Source organism: Cyprinus carpio, chromosome A17 (assembly GCF_018340385.1).
Source record: "Cyprinus carpio isolate SPL01 chromosome A17, ASM1834038v1, whole genome shotgun sequence".
Classification (NCBI taxonomy): Eukaryota; Metazoa; Chordata; class Actinopteri; order Cypriniformes; family Cyprinidae; genus Cyprinus; species Cyprinus carpio.
The window spans coordinates 18,549,414-18,569,885 of record NC_056588.1 but is presented as its reverse complement, the minus strand read 5'-3'; the positions used below and the strand labels follow the sequence as shown (position 1 = coordinate 18,569,885).

The 20,472-nt window shown below is 35.0% G+C and overlaps 3 protein-coding genes and 1 long non-coding RNA gene across 4 annotated transcripts; 1 reads left to right on the top strand and 3 right to left on the bottom strand.

The window, feature by feature from the left end:
• Positions 1–347: 347 nt before the first annotated feature.
• Positions 348–4,718, bottom strand: LOC109055836 (transmembrane protein 179). The gene is given in 6 exon segments (XM_042774572.1): positions 348–1,025; positions 1,986–2,012; positions 2,015–2,066; positions 2,367–2,504; positions 3,615–3,888; positions 4,712–4,718. Coding segments are annotated over 6 exon segments (681 nt in total). The 3' UTR covers positions 348–842.
• Positions 4,719–5,708: 990 nt separating this feature from the next.
• On the bottom strand, positions 5,709–8,987 carry LOC122148230. The gene is made up of 6 exons (XM_042774571.1): positions 8,980–8,987; positions 8,744–8,859; positions 8,013–8,185; positions 7,313–7,811; positions 6,644–6,747; positions 5,709–6,024 (listed from the first exon to the last, which is right to left on the bottom strand). Exons 1-6 carry the CDS (start codon positions 8,985–8,987, stop codon positions 5,899–5,901), a joined length of 1,026 nt encoding a protein of 341 aa, XP_042630505.1. The 3' UTR covers positions 5,709–5,898.
• Positions 8,988–11,729: 2,742 nt separating this feature from the next.
• On the bottom strand, positions 11,730–13,306 carry LOC122148271. The gene is made up of 3 exons (XR_006162219.1): positions 13,186–13,306; positions 12,451–12,594; positions 11,730–12,360 (listed from the first exon to the last, which is right to left on the bottom strand). It is a non-coding gene; the product is annotated as an uncharacterized LOC122148271 (long non-coding RNA).
• A 3,138-nt stretch (positions 13,307–16,444) lies between these two features.
• On the top strand, positions 16,445–20,472 carry LOC109055846 (photoreceptor outer segment membrane glycoprotein 2-like). The gene is made up of 4 exons (XM_042774321.1): positions 16,445–16,581; positions 16,916–17,889; positions 18,003–18,250; positions 19,014–20,472. The coding sequence occupies exons 2-4, from the start codon at positions 17,310–17,312 to the stop codon at positions 19,272–19,274; spliced, it is 1,089 nt and encodes a 362-aa protein (XP_042630255.1). The 5' UTR covers positions 16,445–16,581; positions 16,916–17,309; the 3' UTR covers positions 19,275–20,472.

Here is a 20,472-nt window from a genome sequence, read left to right as displayed (position 1 = left end):
TGTTCGATTGAGGTCATACAAATTTGTACGAATTAGCCACCTCGTAAAATACGTACGAATTGGTCATGAGATAGCGTTGGTTTATATCACAATTATAAGAAAAAAGTTAGAATTGCAAGATATAAACTCAGTATTGTGAGAAATAAAGTCAGAGTTGCAAGAAATCCTATAAACTCTGAATTGTGAGAAACAGAGTCGCATTTCTGAGAGAAAAAAAAATCTGAATTATGAAGTTTACTGTAAATTGCAAGATACATTAGCTCAGATTTTAAACTCACAATTCTAAGAAAAAAGTCAGAGAATTTGCGAGATATAAACTGGCAATTCTGAGAAGTCTGAATTGTGAGGAATAAACTTGCAACTGTAAGAAAAAAGTCTGAATTGTGAGATAAAAAGTTGCAATTAAAACGAAAAACGGGTTTCCATAGAAATCTCTCTGGTTTCATTGAAAATATCTTCATTTTGTGGTTTGAAGATGATTGAAAGTCTTACAAGTTTGGGATAACATAAAAGAATTGAATTTTTCTTGAACTATCCCTTTAAGTTATTGATGTTCATAGTTTATTTCGTCCAGAAACTTAAGGGTGTTTTAAGCTCAACATCAAAAATTTTTGTGATGAATGATGTGTGACCTCTGTCTGAACAATTGAGTGCAGATGATGACTTTTCTCAATCATTGTCGATTGTCAAATAAAATGTAATTCAGAAGCATTTGGTTCCAGTTAAGCTCAACTGAGGTCAATCAAAAGTTGAGAAACACCAACTAATGAGCCAAATTTAGAAGCTTATAAAACACATTTTACTTGACAGTATATTTCAAAGCGTTGAAAATGTTGAGCTGATCATATCATGCCACTTTTCTCATCTACCACATCAGAGCACCGGCGTGACGAGCGTGCGAGTAGGAACTCTTTCTCCTGGATCAAGCTGTCCACCAGATCCTCTTGACGGTAGTTATGATAGACCTTCAGAAAGGCCATGACAGTGATGCCAAGCCAAGTCAGCCAGGCCGCCCACAACCCAAACTAGAGGAAGCAGAAAAGGCTTGACTGTTATATTCATGAGAAAAACTGGTAATGAGCAGTGTGAAACAAAAACTAAAAATGGAAAAGTCAACAAGACCAACTCTGAATGCTGAAAGTCTGCAACAATGTGAAGATTAATAAATAACAATGTGAAGGTCAGAATTTTAGTACTTCCAACTCCATCGTCCCGAAGTCATTGGGTGTTTGATTAAATCCTTGAATAAGGTCTGTGGTGAACACAATACTCAAGATATTTTTTACGTTTTATTCAAAGACATAAAACACATCAGTACATTACTTTGTGATTTTTGACTGATGTCACTGTGGTGTAGTTCATTTACCCGCTACAATAAACTATAAAAAAAAGTCTAATAAACATAAACTTTTTTTGTTCAAATATCAAGAAAATAACCATAAACAAAACGTGTAAGAATCATAAACTTTTGTTGTTCACAGAGCTTATTTTCTGCAATAATCCAAAAGCCAGTGGAAGAACACTTTTGGGTTTTGTCGAGGGAACAAGGGTGATGCTAACCTTCAGATTGGCCTACAAAAATAAGTCATCACTGCAGCACTCTATTTGAGATTTGTGAAGGTTATAGAGTCCCTATAGTTAGAATATTTAAGCAGTCTGATGTAAGAAGGATTCTCAGTTTTGATAGGAGTCTTAATTCATTGCTAGGGTGGATATTAACTAATAGTCTCAAATATCTGACTACCAGAATTTTGTTAAAAGGATAGTTCACTCAAAATTGAATATTATACTGAATCATTTTAAACCTGTATGAATTTATTTCTTCTGTGGAACTTAACAGCATAACTAAAGTAAGTCTGAGCAAGAGAGTAAGTAAATAATGAAAGAATTGTCATTTTTGGTTGAACTGCCAACATAATGACCCCTACTGAAATAAAGCACTTGTGTAGTTATCATACACAGTTAATATTTTTTAACTGACCAACCTGTGCTATTGCAAAACTGGTCATAAAAAAGCAGAGTTGTCCAACCCTAGTTCAAGATCAGTGTCCTGAAGATCCTCACAGCTAGAAATGAACAGTAGTCAGTGTTAGATATGATTCACAAACACTTGAAGAATCAACATTTATCAAATAGATATTTCTCATGAAAACCTGAAGAACAAAGTTGCTTGTCAGACACATTCAGGGTTTATATTCAAATAAAGTAGTAGTATGTGGACACGAATACGTGACTGAACTCATGACAGGCCTATCCAATTAACTCTGGCTCTTTTCAAGCTATAAAGGCAGTCATTTTTACATTGTAGTGTTCATTTAAACATTGTAGAAGCAGAAAATAGTGGTATACCTGAGCGTCATGCTTACCTGCTGGGCATACTGCCTCCTTCTGTGATGGCATCACACCATAGATTGAAACCCACACTGACTATTGTGCTGGACAGGAACACAGCAAACACTACAAACGTGCTGATGAGCAGGTTCAGGAAGGCATTGAAGATCGAGCTGTATAAAGAAAAGTAAAAGAGAGATTTATTCTATTCAAAACTCTATTGTCTTTCTTCTGTGGAACTTAAAAGAAGATATTTTGCAGAATGCTGAGCTGCTCTTTTCCATTAAAAGTGCTAAAGGACAGAGATTCACACTGTTTATCCTCCGAAAGGCTATGTATAGTTATCTAGTTTTTTATTAATTAGGGATGTAACAATGCACCTGAGCCATTAAAAATCTATACAAATATGTAACAATTCATCTTAGTCATAAATCTTATTTTGTTAAAAAAAAAAAATAAAAAAACATTAAGAGAAATATGTATTTTATTATGAAATCAGTATATTGAATCGGTGAGAGCTTCATTTACTATAAGTTTACAACTTTTATATTTTGGCATACATACAGTATTTATTTATTTACCATGTAAGTAACCTTTTTATTTTTTTTTTTTTTTTTTTTTTTTTTTTTTTTCATTGTATGGAAAAAAAAGTATCTTGGACATTCCACCTAACATATCTTTTTGTATTCCACCTAACATAATCTTTTGGAACATTTGAATTGATACAATTTACATTGAAAAATTTTAAATGCATTACAATAAAATAAATGCATAATAAAATAAAAAATAGTTTTATAACAGAAATAACAAAATAATAACTTATATTGATTTTTATAGTGGCTTAACCTGAGAATTATGTGTGAATTATTTATATACAAAATATTAAAAGAGCAAGACATATAGTGTGTATATCTATTAAATGTAAAATGTAAATAAATGGCCTTTGGTTTCAGACTGGACGGACTAGAATCATATAGCAATTATTAATAATCAATCTCATTATTCAAAATTCATTCCATGACTTGAGGCTGTTCTAAACCACAGTATAACCACTATACCAGCTGATTTATACTTTGTTAGGCCACACATTCTTCTTTAAAATAATGAAACTATTTAATCACAAATGTGTCACAGTTTATTGTTATTGAACATGTTTCCCATATAAGATCGTATTTAAAATGAAATATGTAACGAATGTAGCAGCTCCTCTGTGCTGCTATATGACATAACTGCACCCATGCATCAAATTCACAAGCAATTCGATGAAAGAAACGATCCCTCACTCATCGTGGCCTTTGCAGATGAAGAACAGCGTCCTCCAGGCTTGTACGGCGGACAGGATGAGCGACGCGATGCCGACGGCGGTGATGAAGCTGCAGGAGGACTGTGGCCCCCATTCCTCAATAATGAAGCGCTGCTTAGACACCGTGATGTTCTCATTCTGCCACATCCCCCGCGTAAACAGCAGACATTTGCCGCGAAAATCCTCCGTGTTCTCCGACAGAGGTACTATAGCTATAAAGCCAAAGACGAAGGCTAAAAAATAAAGAGCCCACGCTATTCATCAGCACAAAACGATAGGCAAACTGTGAAGGGTGTGCTGTCGGTGCGGCTCGAGCTCTCGCGCTGCAGCTGCGCACTCGGACTTTGCAGCAGAGCAGAGAAATAGAGCTCAATGCATTTATCCGAAGAAAAAAAAAAAAGCATCAGAACCCCATAACACTTCTTTGTTTTAGTTTTATGGAGGGCTAATGCAAAGAAATGCGCACACGCGGGTAACTCTTTTAATACAGTTCATTAGCAAACATTAAAAGATCAGTGCAATCTATAGGGGAGAATTATTTAGTCAAGTCTATTTTATTTGCGTAGGGCTTTTAGGCCTACTATTGTTTTACAGCTTTGCAGTAGTGTTTAAAAAATATAAAAATTGAATAAAATAATACATTGAATGATGAAATTGACTTTTTAAAAATAACAATAAAATACTATGCCAAAAATAAATAAATAAATGTTTATAAATTAAAATATAATGCACATAATCTGCTGATCAACTAACAGACCAAAATTCAAGCTATGCACTTGCCATAGACCTCAGTTTTTTAGTGCAGTTCTGAAGCAGTCGTTCCCTTTGACATGACAAACTCTTCTTGCTTCTATATTCATCAAAAATACTAAATAATTATTCATAATCAGCTTTGATATTTCTATGAATATTAATTGTCAAAGGTCTGTGTCAGCTGAAAAACAGAAACACTACCATTCACATACAACAAAAAAATCCACACCCATTCAAAAACTCAAACCAAAATACCAACCCCATAACATCAAAAAACCAACATAACATCTAAAAACTGCTTTAACAGTTCAAACAGATCCAAACCAGGCATCTCGATTCAAACTAGAAGACCTTTTCACACTGGAGGAAGTAATATTATGGTTTGAGTATTTTAGCCAAAAGCAAGGGTTTGAGGTTAAAATCACCTTAATGATGGATTTGTGTCTTACATACATGCAGGTTTTCGCTTTACAAGACGTTAATTGATGGACTGGAGTTGTGTGGATTACTTGTGTTTTGTTTTTGTTAAACATCCCATTTACTTCACCTATTTAATTGTTATGTTGCCATAAAATACAGTTTAGGCTAGGGTTTAATAATAATAATAATAATAATAATAATAAAAATTGTAATATTTTATCCAAGGCATGAAAATGTACTGCATAACAGTACATACTGTACATAAAGCTTTCTAAAGTGCAGAAGGAAATCCATTAAGCTGCTTTCTCAGCATTTGGAAGTCACTCGCACCACATACTCTACACGCTTCAGCTATTTTCTACGAATTGGTTTTGTAAGGCGCAGAGCAGCCAAGAAACCATTCTTGCAGAACGGCAACAAGCTGAGGAAATTACAGTATGTGGGTCCATTTACCTTTGAGTAACAACCAGTGCCAGAAAGTCCTTTGAATGCAATGAGTGCAAATTTTAAACGGTTGGTTACAATGACGCCTTCTGTAAAGCAGGCACTGTCATTAAATATACAGCAGGTGTATCATAACATAGCTGATATTGTGTTAGATCATTGGACAGGACAAGAAGAAATCATATTATATAGTGTTTTATAAATGACATGACATTCTTCAGTTTTCAAATACCTTGTGCATAAAAAAGTACTGAATAGCAGATACATAATTAAAAGCATGTTCATAATATTTGTAATTTTAACATTTATATTGTTAACATTTGGGTATATATATATATATATATATATATATTATATATATATATATATATATATATATATATAACACACACAACAATATATATACACACACACACAATATATATAATAAGATGTGGTTGGCTAATATGCACGCATACATTTTTTCCCCATCAGTTTAAGTTTTGTACATGACTTTATTGTGATATTTTGATCAACTAAACATTTACATATGACAATTGTAATAACACCCTTTAATTAATGTATAATATGTTAAACTTATGATTGCAACAGTCACTTAGTTCCCTATATATGCAAACAGCATTTGCTATTTTTTATTTATTTATTTTTTAAGCTCGTTTGATTTGTTTCCTCATTTTTCGTCGATGGCCTTGATGTGAAGTTGGTCTATGATCAATCTGATTAATGGTCACTTTAAGAGATCCTCTCCAGCCTGTTACTTCATCTTTCTCTTCCTGATCACAAAAAAAAAAGCATAAAATTATCAAATTAAATCAAATGTGGCTGTTATCCTGTTTCTCTTAATTTCTTCTGAGTGTATGTGGATAGAATGAGAGAATCAATATCCTCATGCCATTAATGTATGTGTCTATGGTCACTGAATTACTGATAAGTTATATACTGTATCAAAAAAGCTGCTTTGTGGACAGATTATATAGAATAAGATATCGACTTTAACAGAAACTGAGAGCATGCTGGAATTTGCATCATAACCACAGAGCATAAAATATTATTTATGCATTATCACCAGTCAAACTTCATAAAATGAGATTGTGAAACTGAGTGGTGAAACTCTCACCAACTGTCACTGTATAGTGGCAAACGATTTAGACCAAGTTTATATGAAAAGCCTCCATGTGTCCAATTTTAGCAGTCTAAATTACAAGGGGCAGCTTTTAGAAATCTATTGATGGTGCTGAATGATTATGCAATGCACACCTGCTATGCAAAAATCAGCTCACTTTCCTGATGTTATACTGCCACTGTGTGGTCAGAAGTCTGGGATGAATTCTGTAAATTCAATGAAATGCCTGTTATACAAATCAGAGGTAAATGTTGTTTAGCATGTCATACCTGTTTGCCCTCTCGTTTTTCCACTCTTGGATTGGATGGAAGATCTAAGAAGCTTCCAAGCCAATGAGGTTGGGGACATCGTGCAACAGGAAATGTCCGTTTTTCTGAAGAGGAAGATAAGAGGATTGGTTATTAAATCAGATACACATGGATCAGAGAATATCAAGGACAAGGAATCAACTGTTAATTTAAAAATTTTATTAATTCATAACTTTTAAATAATAAAATCAAATAAAATTATTATAATTATTATAAATAATTAATTATAAATAAATAATTAATATTATTATAATTTATTATTTAGAACTTTTATATGACATAAAAAAGCATCAGTCAGTTTCTTTTCTTAATACATTTGTCAGTTAAATAAAAAAAAAATAATAATTGTTCATCACAATAACTTTGAATATTCCACTAAAATTTAGCAACCAAATGTATCTAAATACTTTTTGTCAATTTTTTTTTCAACAGCATATGCCATGTTTAATTATCTAAAAAACCAAACAAACTTTTTGTAAAATGTTTTGCTTGAATTTGTTTGTATGTTTTGTGTGTGTGTGTGTGTGTGTGTGTGTGTGTCTGTGTGTGTGTGTGTGTGTGTGTGTGTGTAGATGAAGTAAATACTTGATTCTTTAAAGTTTATACTTTTTAGGCCACAGTACATTATACCTCGTGTAGGAGAAACCTGCTCTAAAGCAGGAAGCAGTCCGGTTGAAGCCCGTCGAGTTTCCAGCGCCTGTTTCCACCAGCTGCCCAGCTTACAGTGACCCACCCGGTCTGAGGTGGTCCGGAAACACACTGCTTCTTTTGTGCTAGTGATCCTGGACTCGCTGGAGGACCGGTGTCTGGACTGCTGAGAAAGACTGAGCTGCTGGGTGTGGACGGGGCTGGACTGGGAACCAGCAGGATTCTGGAGCTGCCGGGATCGTTGGGAGAGATGGATGAGGCCCATATCCACGATGGAGCTTTTAAGGGCACTTAAGGAACAGGCCTGGTAGGGTTCTCGATCATCTACTAAGACGTCAGCATGTTGGAGATGAGCCAGGAGGTTGTGCATGGTATTTGTGATGGCGCAGGAAGTGAGGATTTCTGGCTGGTCTATGGCATCTTCAGGATTATGGAAGAAGTCTTCCTGGCATTCCTCCACTCGTGAGGGAGACAGCGCCCGCTTAACACAAGAGTAACAGTCAAAGACTTTGTTAACAGAGGCAAAATGACTTTTGGTGTATCCATGTGTTTAGTTATTTACAGTAAGTATGAAGGAACACAGACAGACAGAGAGACGTGGTTGTCTATTATGCAACCATACATTTTTCTCATCAATTTATTTATTTATTTTACAATATGTGGTCATAAAGGCATCACTCACCCTTAAGGATTTCAGCTCTAGAAAGCTGCTGGTTCTTGACGCTTTAGAATCCTGCAGGCAAACAAACTCTGTTTTTGGCTGACTGGGTGAAATGATCCACTCTTCAGTCTCAGTCAGATTCTTGGGCTTAATGCTCACAGCATCATCCACAGTTTTATTGTAAGTTAACTTCTCTGTGGGGAAAAAAAATAGTGATCATTGTCATCCCACATGCTCAGTGAGGCACTTCTAGTAAACAATCCTAGAGGACAGTTGTAATGCTTCGAGGTTGTTCTTTCATACTGTATCTTAGTATAAGTATTAACATTACATTTGTCTCAGATATTTCACAGAAAAAAAATAGAATAAAACAGCATATCTTGGATTATTTAGACTTTGAGACGTTAAGTGTTTGAGAAAATATAAATTCATGTTAAAATCTCTGACTTTCGATTGCATATTTCAGTTTGTGAAATTGTTAAGATCTTCTCTGAAACTCTACGTATACGTCATACATAAGAGGTTAGTGGGTCTTTTCTCAAAGGAGAAAAATCTCAGATTCTGGAGAAGAAAAAGTTTCCATTTGCACTCAATTTAATCTCACTGCTGTGAAAGCAGAAATGATTGAGATGTTATCTCTTCTGTGATTAATCTGTCCTGTGGGACGAGTCTTCCCCTTTAACTAGATTCTAAATTAGGAGGAAAAACTCAACTGATTAGAAAACTACCAGTCATAAATGTTATGGACTCACCATGACTGGGTGATAAAAAGTTATGACTCTCCGCGGGGATCTCGGGAAGTGAGCACACTGACTGATTGTCCTCATTACTGTAGCAGTTAGGGTGAAGGTTAAGTGTGCTCAAGAGTCTAAAACAGCAAGATAACACATCAACATCAATGTGGAATCACTTTACAGTAACATTTGCAAACCCTTCAGTCTGACTATAAAATTGAAAAAAATGAATGTTCAAAACATAAACAACTGACAAAATCATTCCGAAATTTTATTAATGACAAATCTAGTAGCATGAAATCATCCTAACATAACAGAATGACAAAATTTATGTCTATCATGATTTGTGATAGACACTGTCATGTAAAATGACCTAGTGTTTATTTTTGTGTCACATTTCTATAACCAGTGACTAGCATTTCATTAAAGTTAATGTTCATATTGTTTATAAACCCATCTGTTCAGGTTCTATATAAAACAGAGAGCTTGTTTTCAGAGAGTTTGTTGTCAGATGAATAGAGGCTCACCTCCTCTCTGCATGTGGAGCTTCTACTGCAACACCCTCAGCTGAGTGTGAGATGACTCCAGTTTCCACACCAGGGAAAATCTTCTCTATAACTTTATAAAAGATCTGTTATTAATGTTGAGCATATCATAACAGTATAGAAGGCTGTTTCAACCACAAGATACTGTAAAAAATAAAAAAGCTACTCACAATTCTGAATTGTAAGATATAGACTTTTTTCTCACAATTCTGAGTTTATATCTCACAGTTCTGTATTTTTCTCTATCTTGCAAGATATAATCTTAGAACTGTAAGATGTTAACACGCAACTGAAAGATACTGTATAAATTTAATTCTAAGAAGTCGCAAGTGTGAGATATAAACACGCAATTGTGAGAGAAAAGACCGCAAAAGTTGCAATTCATAATAACAGGATGTAAGTAGAAATAAAAACAGAATTGTGAGACGTAAAGTCAGAATTACATTTATGTAAATTGCGAGAACAGTCAGAATTGCGAGATGTACAGTAAATTGTGAGAAAAAAAGACATAAATAAATTATGTAAAAAATAAGAATTGCTTAAACTCAGAATTGCAAGAAAAAAGACAGTTGAAAGATCTAAACTGAGATTTGTAAGATATAAATTGCGAGATAAAAGTCAGAATTTAAAGAAAAAAAGTCAAAATTACATGATCCTAACTCAGAATTTAAAGAGAAAAAAAGTCAGAACTGCGTGATGTAGATTGGAGAACAGTCAGAATTGTGAGATGTAAATTGCTGGAAAAAAACAATTATGAGATGTAAACTCATAATTTAGAGAAAAAATTATAATTAAATTCAGAATTGTGAGGAAAAAAATGTCAAAATTGTGTGATGTAAAAGAATTTAGAGAAAAAAAAAAAGTCTGAATTGCGTGATGTAAACTTAAAATTGTGAGAAAATTCAGAATTGCGAGATGTAAACTAGGAATTTAGAGGGGAAAAAATCTGAATTGCATTACTAAAAAAAAACAAATTATATCCCAAGATAACAATGCCCACCCTTTTAACATTTTATCCCTTGATAGAAACGGGCTTCCATTTAACAGAATCATTACTAAAAAAAAACAATTCAATTCAGCAGTCAACAATCTCACCCACACTTTCCCTGCTCAGGCTGTTGATGGATAGCGCCTCTGTGGTGCTGTCTAGAGTGAGGGTTAGATCGGAACTGCCAGGGATCATGTCTGCCAGAGTTTTGTCCTCATCTGGGATGTGGCTTTCCTCCTCTTCAGGCACAGCAGAAGAGTTCTGCTTTAGGAGGATGGGTTCCTGTGCAGATGGGGCTTCTGAGCAGACAGCTGGTGGTGAAGAGCAGGGAGATTTAAAAAAGCCAACAGACTCCATGCTGTCAGGAGATGTGGAGGGAGAGGAGAACACTGGAGAATCATTCATGTCCTCCTGTATGAATGGATGGATAGAAAAAAAATATGACTAGCTTGATGGAAAGATAGATGAATGTTGCATTCATTAAATCAGTGAATGAACATGGCTGTATCTGTGAGTCAGTGCACCTCTGGCTGCAGAGGCAGGTCTTCCTCACACTCTTCCTCAACAGCTCTTTGCTTGAACTTACAATGAATGTCAACTGATGTGCTGTTAGCAACATGACATGAGAGTTGTGCACTGTTCACACTATTCTCCAGGTACTTTGGCAGCAACAGCACCACTCTAAAAAGCAGAAAATAAATAACAGTAAATCAATTTTTTTTAAGCAGTTAATATTTGCATTCAGCAAGGATTCATTAAACTGATCAAAAGTGACAGTAAAGAACAAATGTCACATAAGGTTTCTATTTCTTATTTTCTCTCTCTCTCTCTCTCTTTTTAACTTTCTATTAATCAAAGAGTCCTGAAAAAAAAAAAAAATCAGTTTCAAAATTAAATGTTTCTTGAGAACCAAAACAGCATATTAGAATTATTTCTGAAGGATCATGTGACACTGAAGACTGGGGAAATGGCTGCTTAAAATTCTGACTTGTCATCACAGGAATAAATTAAATTTGAAAATATCAATATAGGAATATAGGAAATGGAAATAAAATTTAATTTAAATAGCAGTAATATTATAGCAATAATATTTAACAACATTACTGTTATTTATTTATAATTTTTTACTGCATTTTTGATAAAATAAATGCAGCCTTAGTGACCATAAGACACTTATTTAAAAAAAAATAAAAAATAAAAGTTCCTAAAAGGTGAGCTTGTTTCTTACCTTCTTTTCTTTGGTAAAGGACATATTTCAAATATAGACTGCCTGAGTATCTTGACAAAATCTCCTAGAGTCAGGGGGTCATGCATGTGGTACAGCCATGCAGACAGTGGACGAGGAGTTTGTCCTTCACCTCCATCACCCATACAGCCAAACCAAATAATTTACATAGAATGTGAGAACTGTATAATTTCAGCTAACATGCAACAGTATATTTGAGATGAAAGCAGCTGTAGTTTACCTGCTTCAGTTCTTACTGGTTTTTGACCTACTCTTTCTTGCTTCAGTATTTGTGCTTCACTGGACTGCATATTTTGGCTTTCTATCAGCTGGAGATGAGCCAACCCCTGCCACAAAAAATAGATGGATGGCAAAGAACAAATTTGTTTATACCATCATTTTACCAAATTCAGAGTTTACCAGTTATCCCAGGGTGAAAATCATTACGATATCTAGAATCACCTCACACAGAGAGGCCACCGTATTACTACAAATCCCATGATTCTCACAGACATGAATGAAATGTTTAAACAGGTGAACATCTTTAGTTTGGAGTCCTCTAATCAGAGCCCAGGCCTCAGAGATACATCTGAAACATAAAGCATAACCCATAATAATAACTCCAATGTACTGCAATTACAAAAACACCAAAGGAACTTAGGTTCATAAGAATCATTGTGATTTACTTGTTGTGTATTAACACATCCACACAGAGTTTGATGTCTTGAATGTTCTCCATGACTGGTGTGATGCTGTAGAGATACTTCAGTGCTGCTCGGTTCTCTCCTGTCTTCAATAAGGTCCTCAGAACAGCATAATGGTGCCATGGCAGTGTTGGAGGACATGCTCTTGGGCTCAATAAGACATTAATTGAGTCCTGGAAATAACAATGTTCAGAGCTCACTGGGTTTAGACCAATGTAATATGACACCATACAATTTGAGTGATGGTTTTGAAAACATCTCACTGTTACTAATCCGTGATCTAGAAGCCAGAATCCACAGATCTGCTGGGAAAATGCAGATGGGATACTGAAGACATGGCAGAATGACTGCAGGAGATCATCCTTACAGTGCAGGAAGTTAGACACATCCAGGACAAAGTACATTATCTGGAGAGGATTTGTTAAAGAGAGTTATCCTCTCAAAGCTGAGAATGTAAATGATTTGTACATTAAATGATGCATATCATTATATAATATATAATATGCATGTACACACACACACACACACACACACACACATTACCATTCAAATGCAAATATTTGGGGTCATATGACTTTTCATCCCTTTGAAAGAAGTCTCTTATGCTCAATCTTATTTATTTATTCTTGTTAAATTATTGTGTCTTCATTGTAATTTTTAATGCAGCACTGTTTTTTTCCAATAAATAAATAAATAAAACTCAGTACTATAAAACTCAGTACTATGAAATACAGTACTATACTAAGAATTTCAGTTGTATTAAAGGCTATTTAATCGTTATTCGGCTAAACATAAACAGAAAAAAATAATCATACAAAACAAAAAAAATTATAATATTTACAAATATAGTTAACCATACTGTTATATTATTGTGGAACAGAAATGCACTGTACATGAATTAATAACATTTCAACATAAAATAAGTGTAAAACAGTAAATAGTTATTAAAATAAATATACTATAATAACTAAATGTTAAAATAGAAAGAAGCAGGATACAATGGCCTGGACAGACAGGATGGTCAATATTAGGCAGCACCACTAGCTTTAGCAAAGCCTCTAGAGATGGTGGTGGGTATGTTTGATAGGCACAATCTTCTGAAACCCATACAGACCCATGTTGTTAACTATGAGCCACCATAACCTGAATAAGGGAGCTCCACCGGCACTTATCCTCAGCATAACCCGCTGATGAGAGAATAATGGTTATTAACATTTCAAATTTCTATTAAATGTTAATAACAATACATGATTTTGTAGGTTAGTGTGGAAATGGTAGTCATTACCTCAACTCCAGACATGTTCTCCTATGTTTCTTGTCCATCTCACACCACATCTGAGATATCCTCTTCATCTCATGGGCTTCTGAAAAAGACACAAAACAAACACAAATAAACATGAGGACATAATTAATTACAGTGTACTTTTGTACTTGATTTAAACATTCAAAAGTGAAATTATCAGAAAGAAAAGGAAAAACTCACCGGGATGGTGTTTGGGCAGAAGTCCTGTGATGCTCCACCACTGCACCAGCCGGCCCAATAGGATGTGTTGCCAGATTGCATGATGGTCTTGTTTCAAACATCCCCAGATATATGAAGCCCTGCCTCCTAGTGTGCACATCCCATATGGAACACCAATGAACAGAGATCGAAAACCATTTTCTTAGAGCATTTCATATTCCAACATTTTTTATGTTCATGTTAATCTTCACATCTGGTTGCATTCCAAACAATATGTGCGATCAATCAATCAAGAAAGCAATCTTTAGTACACAGACTTATTATTATACATCATATGTATTATTACATATACTAAATTGAATTAACGGTCCACAAGATCTGTTGTTTTTAAAAATACTAAACTATTTTCCATAAAAGGTCTCCACAATTTGCATTTATTTTTAAAATAATTATTGCACATTATGTTTATTAGTATACAGATATCCCAAAGTTGACAAATTTAATAGGCACTTCATTGAATTCACTGTTTGAAAAGCTATCATAGTTATATAATGCATATTTAGATCATCAAGTCAGTAAAAGGAAAAAAAGATTTTGCATAAAAGTGAAAAGTATGGAGCCCCTTGAAGGGAAATAGTGATGGTGAAAAAATAAAATAATAAAATAAAATAAATAAATAAAATAAAATATATATATAATCGTACAAAATACTTATACTTCAGTGTTAAAATAATATGATGTACTGTGAATTATACTATACTATACTATACTGTATACTATACTATACTATAATATACTGAATATTTCAGTGCTTTTGGACATGAATGCAACATTTATTTTAATTTTTTTTCTGGGGAACGCAATAGTTTTGCAAACAAATGCAAATGTTTTGTGAGAGAACGCAGAATTTTTAGGAGAACACAATATGCCAGAGAACTCAAAAGTTTTGTGAACAAACGCAAAAACATTAAAATATAATTTTTCCTCCCATCCTCATATATTTTTTCCATCACCATGTCGGGCTCCTTATAAAATAGACTCAATATGGCAACAAGTCTCCAGACTGACCATGTTTAGAGTGCAGGCTGTTACTGTGTTTCTGTATTAGGTAGACCAGAGAAAGCAGGTTCTTCAGCTTGAGGAGCAGTTTATGGACTAGAACAAAAGAGTTTTCATCCAAACACATCCACAAGCCTTTATATCGACCGGAACCTACAATCAGAGAAGAGCCAGGAAAAAAAAAAAAAAAAATTGTAAAACAAAAAAAAAAAAAAAAAAAAATTGTAAACCTCAGTGTTTAATAAGATTTCACCTACTCACAGAGCATTAACAGCTCCTTCTTGGCCAGTTCTGCTGATCTCTCAAGCCAGCAGTTAAAACTGGCCACACGTTCACTCACATCCCCTTCACCTACAGAGAAACAGCACATCAAACTATTTGTGTCACATCATTGTGATCCATGTTGGATTGAGAGTATGCACAGGTAGAATTTAAGACATTGAATTCTTACCTTCAGTATAGAGGCCTCGTAAGCAGTCAATGAGGCCTCTGATATTGTTGTCTGTTAAAGCTTTATTCCATGAGACTTCTGTGTTTAGCATCATCCTGATATTCCATTAAGGAATCTTCCAAGAAACCTTAAAGATATCAACTTCCCAATAATATAAATCTTAGCTTAAAAGGTAAGGCCTTAGTTGAAACATATTCAAAAGAAAGGAGAAGGGAAAAAAAATACATTTGTGCTGTTTAAACTTGAAAAAGTATTTAAATGCTAAATAGTTGGTTAGTATAAAAGCTTGTAACATTCATTCATCTATATACAGTTAGAGATAAACTGTCCATGCTTTGGTCGATACTCATAAACAATGTGGTAACCAGTACTCACCAGATAAAGCACCTTTCAGTATCCAGTGGTCCTATAAGGGGTGGCCGGTCTCCAGATCTGCTGACTAAATTGAATGCGCTTTGCCCTGACTCAATCCCCTTTAGGCCTGAATAATCCTTCAGATTTCATTGGATGTCAGTGCATGTGGTATTGCATGAAATATGCACATTAAATGAGTCTTTCATATAAAGAATATCCATGATATACAAGAAAGCAAACAGCCTCAGAGTCAGGAGATGGTTTACTTATAAATACACATTTTATTTGATAAAAGTATATATTTTAAGCCCAAAAAGAATGATCTGTACTTGTTTTGTTTTGCCTTTTTTGTGTGTGTTTTGTTTGTTTGATTAATGGGTTTTATTTGTTTATTTTACACTTCTGATAAATGTTTAGTTTATTTAATTGTTTGTTTGATCTATATAAGGGTCTTGTGCAAACTGTGTGAGGAATTAGATTGTGTTTGATATAGGTCACATGGTTTTGGTACACATAAATATTACCTGTTTTGTTAGAAGGGGCAAATTTAATCCCAGTGTTACTGACTGATTGATTTAAAATGGGGACTTTTATTTTAAAAGGAATTAATAAGTAAAATATATGATGTAACTAAGCTACTAAGTAAAATATTTCATATTTGTATGTAAATGGGATATATAAATGAAAAGGATGATATAACACAATAGTATAATATAAATGAAAAGAATGTCATTTAACACAATAATGATATAATAATTAAATTACATGACTTTTAGTGGCTCTTTCCCCTTCTTCACTCTCTAACTTACACACACACATCCCAGTCAGTGAGATTTGTGGCAGAAGGTACTCTTCCAAATCCAACTGGGCTGCTTACTGATTAGAAGGAATTATGAGAGAGGTCACAGCAAATTAAGCAAAAATCAAGAACACACACACATCAGTTTTCATTAGCAAACAATGCATTCAGAGTGTTTCACAAAAATCAAGGACATCTGATGTAGAGAAAGAAAAAAACCACCCGGGAATAGGGCGGGATGCCATTAAGCGATGGATAGACATGAAGGGGTGAGTAATAAGCTGTTTATTACTACCCTTATGCTGGGATCATCTCCAGAATATGGCTAAAAATATTTGCATAATAAAAAAGAACTTGGTTTCATCTGCTATTCTGAGTTTATGACACTCAGAGCAGGAGTATTCTTAGCTTTACTGAAACAGAATATGGCTAAAAATATTTGCATGATAAAAAAGGTAAAAAGCTAGCCCAAAAATCTACTGTAATGTAGAGTGATTTAATAAATTTTTTTTTTTTATATGACTTGAGTCTGTATTTTTTCAGACTCCACCCATTGTCTCTGCTGTTGCTAAGGATTTTTTTCTCTCTCTCTTTGCCTCTTAGGTGTACATTTGCAAAAAATGGAAATAATTTCAGCTTTACTGTGTTTGTAAAGGTCCTCACATGGCATCTCCAAACAGTTTCACAGACCTGAGAAGCCACAAAAACATAAAACAATTTTCCCAAAAGTATCTTTTTTATACTGATATCCAGTTCTTCTCACAATTTAAATGAATGAGTTCCATGGATCCTTTGTGGAGACTGTGGTTCAAGGTCTTTCCATTGATTGGCGCTCACTAAGTTAGCTTAAGAGGCTAATTGCTGTCAAGCATTAGTCCATTCATGTCATCTTCCGTAGGAACCTTGTACACCTCATTGACTTATATCTAAAATTACTAATTTAGTTGATTTTGGTACTAGGAACTCTAGTAGACTTCCACACTGAAACTTTGATAAAATGGCTGTGCTGCCAATAAAATTCACCAAAACCAAGAGAGACAGATTGGCCCAGGTTTTGTGGGTACTGAACTGGATATCAGTAGTAACAGGTATAATCCTCTTTATCTTGGGCATCTTTCTGAAAGTTGAAATTAACAAGCGGCAGGATCTAATGGCCGAGCGCCAGCTCCAATCCGTGCCAAACATGCTAATTTCTGTGGGACTTATAGCCTGCATGATTAACTTTTTGGGAGGAAAGATCTGCTATGACTGCGTGGACACCAACAAGTTCTTACGCTGGAAGTTGGTGATGCTTCCATACATCATTTGCACGTTTTTCTTCACTCTGAGCGTGCTTGTGGGTGCCTTGATGTGCTACAGCATGCACGGACAGCTGGAGGAAGCACTAACTGTGGGGCTACGTGATGCTATGCGTTACTATAAGGACACGGACACACCAGGCCGCTGCTTCCTGAAGCGCACAGTGGACCTGCTGCAGATCCAGTTCCAGTGCTGTGGGAACGAGGGCTACAGAGACTGGTTCCAGATCCAGTGGGTCAGCAACCGATATTTGGATATGTCCCAACAAGATGAGCTTGAAAAAAAAAAAAGTTAATAGATTAACACAAAAAAAAAGTTAATAGATGTAGACAAAGTCTTGTTGTTATCAATGGAATTTACACAATTTTACAACCATTTTTTTTTCTTACTAGCCGTCTACGGAGCAACGTGGAAGGAAAATACTTAATGGATGGAGTTCCCTTCAGCTGCTGCAACGTCAATTCTCCTCGGCCGTGCATTCAGTACCAAATCACCAATAACTCCGCCCACTTTAATTACGACTACCAGACAGAGGAGCTCAACCTGTGGATGAGAGGATGTCACCAGGCTCTGCTAGATTATTACACCAACATCATGCATTCTATCGGCCTCACGGTTCTGATCATCTGGCTCTTTGAGGTTAGTTGTGTCTGTTGCTTTGGCAATATGTTTGGGAAGTACTATTTAATACTCTCATATTGGCCTTCAAATGGATCCACCTAGTAATACCTTTTAATGGGTACTCTATTAATTGCCATTTTAGAAAACCTATAAGTTCTATTAATGGTATATAATGTCTTAAACGTACTGTAAATATGACCATGGATGGCTTAAATTAAATATGTTACATATAACAGTAAATTAGTTCCTTAACTGCTTAGCATACCAGCATACTTCTTGCCTCGAATATGCAAAAAAAAAATAATAATAATAATATATATATATATATATATAATTTTTTTTAGGTTTACATTTAATTAAATTAAGTATTTTTTAATGAATTAATTTACCCATAAAAAAGATCAATACTGCAGCTGCTTGACAATGCTCAAAGACTTGCTAGACTTTGCTTTGCTGGCAGAAAAAAACAAAACATATACTGACTCAGTTTTGTCTGAAACATTGTTTTAACAGTTATACCAGGAACTCTACACTAATAAAAAGCAAGGGGCAGCACATTGTCTTAATAAAAATCTGCTTTGGCTGTGTGACATAATCCCATCCTGGGATTGTACACTCACTTTATAATCTGCTTTATGCACCAGCCACTCCTGTCCCTCAGCGTCCTATGTAAAGCAGGCATGTGCTATAGTTTAAGCTGGAATAACGTTGTATTTTGAGTGTCAGCTGCTATCGGTGAAAACTACCATAATGAATAAGGCATCATTTTCTTCTCTGACAGCTCTCTGTGTTAACGGGGGTCCGTTACCTCCAAACGTCTCTGGAAAACGTACTGCGGCAGGGGGACCCTGAGTGTGAGTCTGACGGGTGGCTCCTGGAGAACAGCTTTGTGGAGACGGCTCGCTCTAATTTCAACATCATCAAACACCTGGGCAAGTTCAATCAGATATCAAGCAATGGAGATCCAAACATTGACAAACCATCTACAGCACACTACGGTCCAGACAATGTGCCTCTGAAGCCTCTTCCAACGGCCAGTTAGGCCTTCTGAATGCTCCTTCTGGCCAGAAACATTACATAAGCCACAGATGACTGGACTGTGATGCTATATGACTTAAAAATTATGAAAATGATTCAGCGAAAATTGAGATGGCATTGTAAAGCAGGAACACAGTGAAATTACAACATACAATATACTTGAGGTCTGATGTCATTTAACATGTAAGAACTGAACCAAGTGCTGTTTTAACACACAAGGCAAAGCATCATGGGGCCTTCAGAGTCTTCAAATCTATAAATTGCCTCTCATTAAGAATACAACCGTTTAAATATTTTGTGTTTTAGAGATTCTTGTGTGAATAGTTTGACTACTGAAGAGTTTGTTTAGAGCTAAACTGTTCACTGTAGGTTTTTCATTAGTGAGTAATTGGATGAGTTTTTTTTTTCTTTAGTTCCAGAATCTTCCAATAAGGCAAATAGCTACTGTTTCTTTGCCACAATCCTCCCAAACGTCTCTTCTGTCAGTGTGCAAGTTTATAAGTTTTAAGTACATACGGTTGCTCTCTCTCTCTCAGCTTAAAGGTGCTGTATGTCAGTTTTTGACTCTACTAAAGCATACAAATACCATAATATGTTTGCAGATATTTAGGAAACATGCTAAGTTAACATACTTGTTTATCTAAAAAGCATTGGTACAGTCAGTTATTCTCATTTGAAAATGAGCGTTCCGGCCTGGAATGTTTTGGTTTGTGAAACCCATTTCAGCACCCTGGGTTGACAGTTGGCAGAAAACACAGTGTATTTCATGTCATTCATGGTCAAGTGCGCTTGTTCCTGTTGGTGTCTTCAATCTGGCAACCTGCATGTGCATCAAATCTGAGGAGGAGGGGCCAGGTGAAAAAAACCCTACTAGAAATATTTTGAATTTGGACTGCAATAGTTCAACCTCTCGGTGTCAATCCAACATACAGCACCTTTAAATCTGACGAATTGTCAGATTATCCATTACATAATACAAAAACAAGCCACAATAAGGAACCATGGAAAGGTTCCTTGGATGAAAAAGGCTCTTCATGGAACCATATGCCAATAAATAAACTTTCTTTTCTTTTTTAAAAAGTGTTGTAAGTAAAGCAAGCTAGAAAACCCATTCTGAAGGAACAACTTATTTGATTTTCACAAAAATGTTGTGGTAACACTGTTGAAGCATGTATATATACAGAATGCATTGTAGAGGTACA

Coding starts and splice junctions, on each gene's coding strand:
- LOC109055846 (XM_042774321.1), top strand. CDS start 17,310: ATGGCTGTGCTGCCAATAAAATTCACCAAAACCAAGAGAGACAGATTG. Junction 17,890..18,002: donor GTCCCAACAAGATGAGCTTG/AAAAAAAAAAAA, acceptor TTTTTCTTACTA/GCCGTCTACGGAGCAACGTG. Junction 18,251..19,013: donor TGATCATCTGGCTCTTTGAG/GTTAGTTGTGTC, acceptor CTTCTCTGACAG/CTCTCTGTGTTAACGGGGGT.
- LOC122148230 (XM_042774571.1), bottom strand. Junction 8,186..8,743: donor CTTTTTATCACCCAGTCATG/GTGAGTCCATAA, acceptor TTTTCCCCACAG/AGAAGTTAACTTACAATAAA. Junction 6,025..6,643: donor AAAAACGAGAGGGCAAACAG/GTATGACATGCT, acceptor TTTTGTGATCAG/GAAGAGAAAGATGAAGTAAC.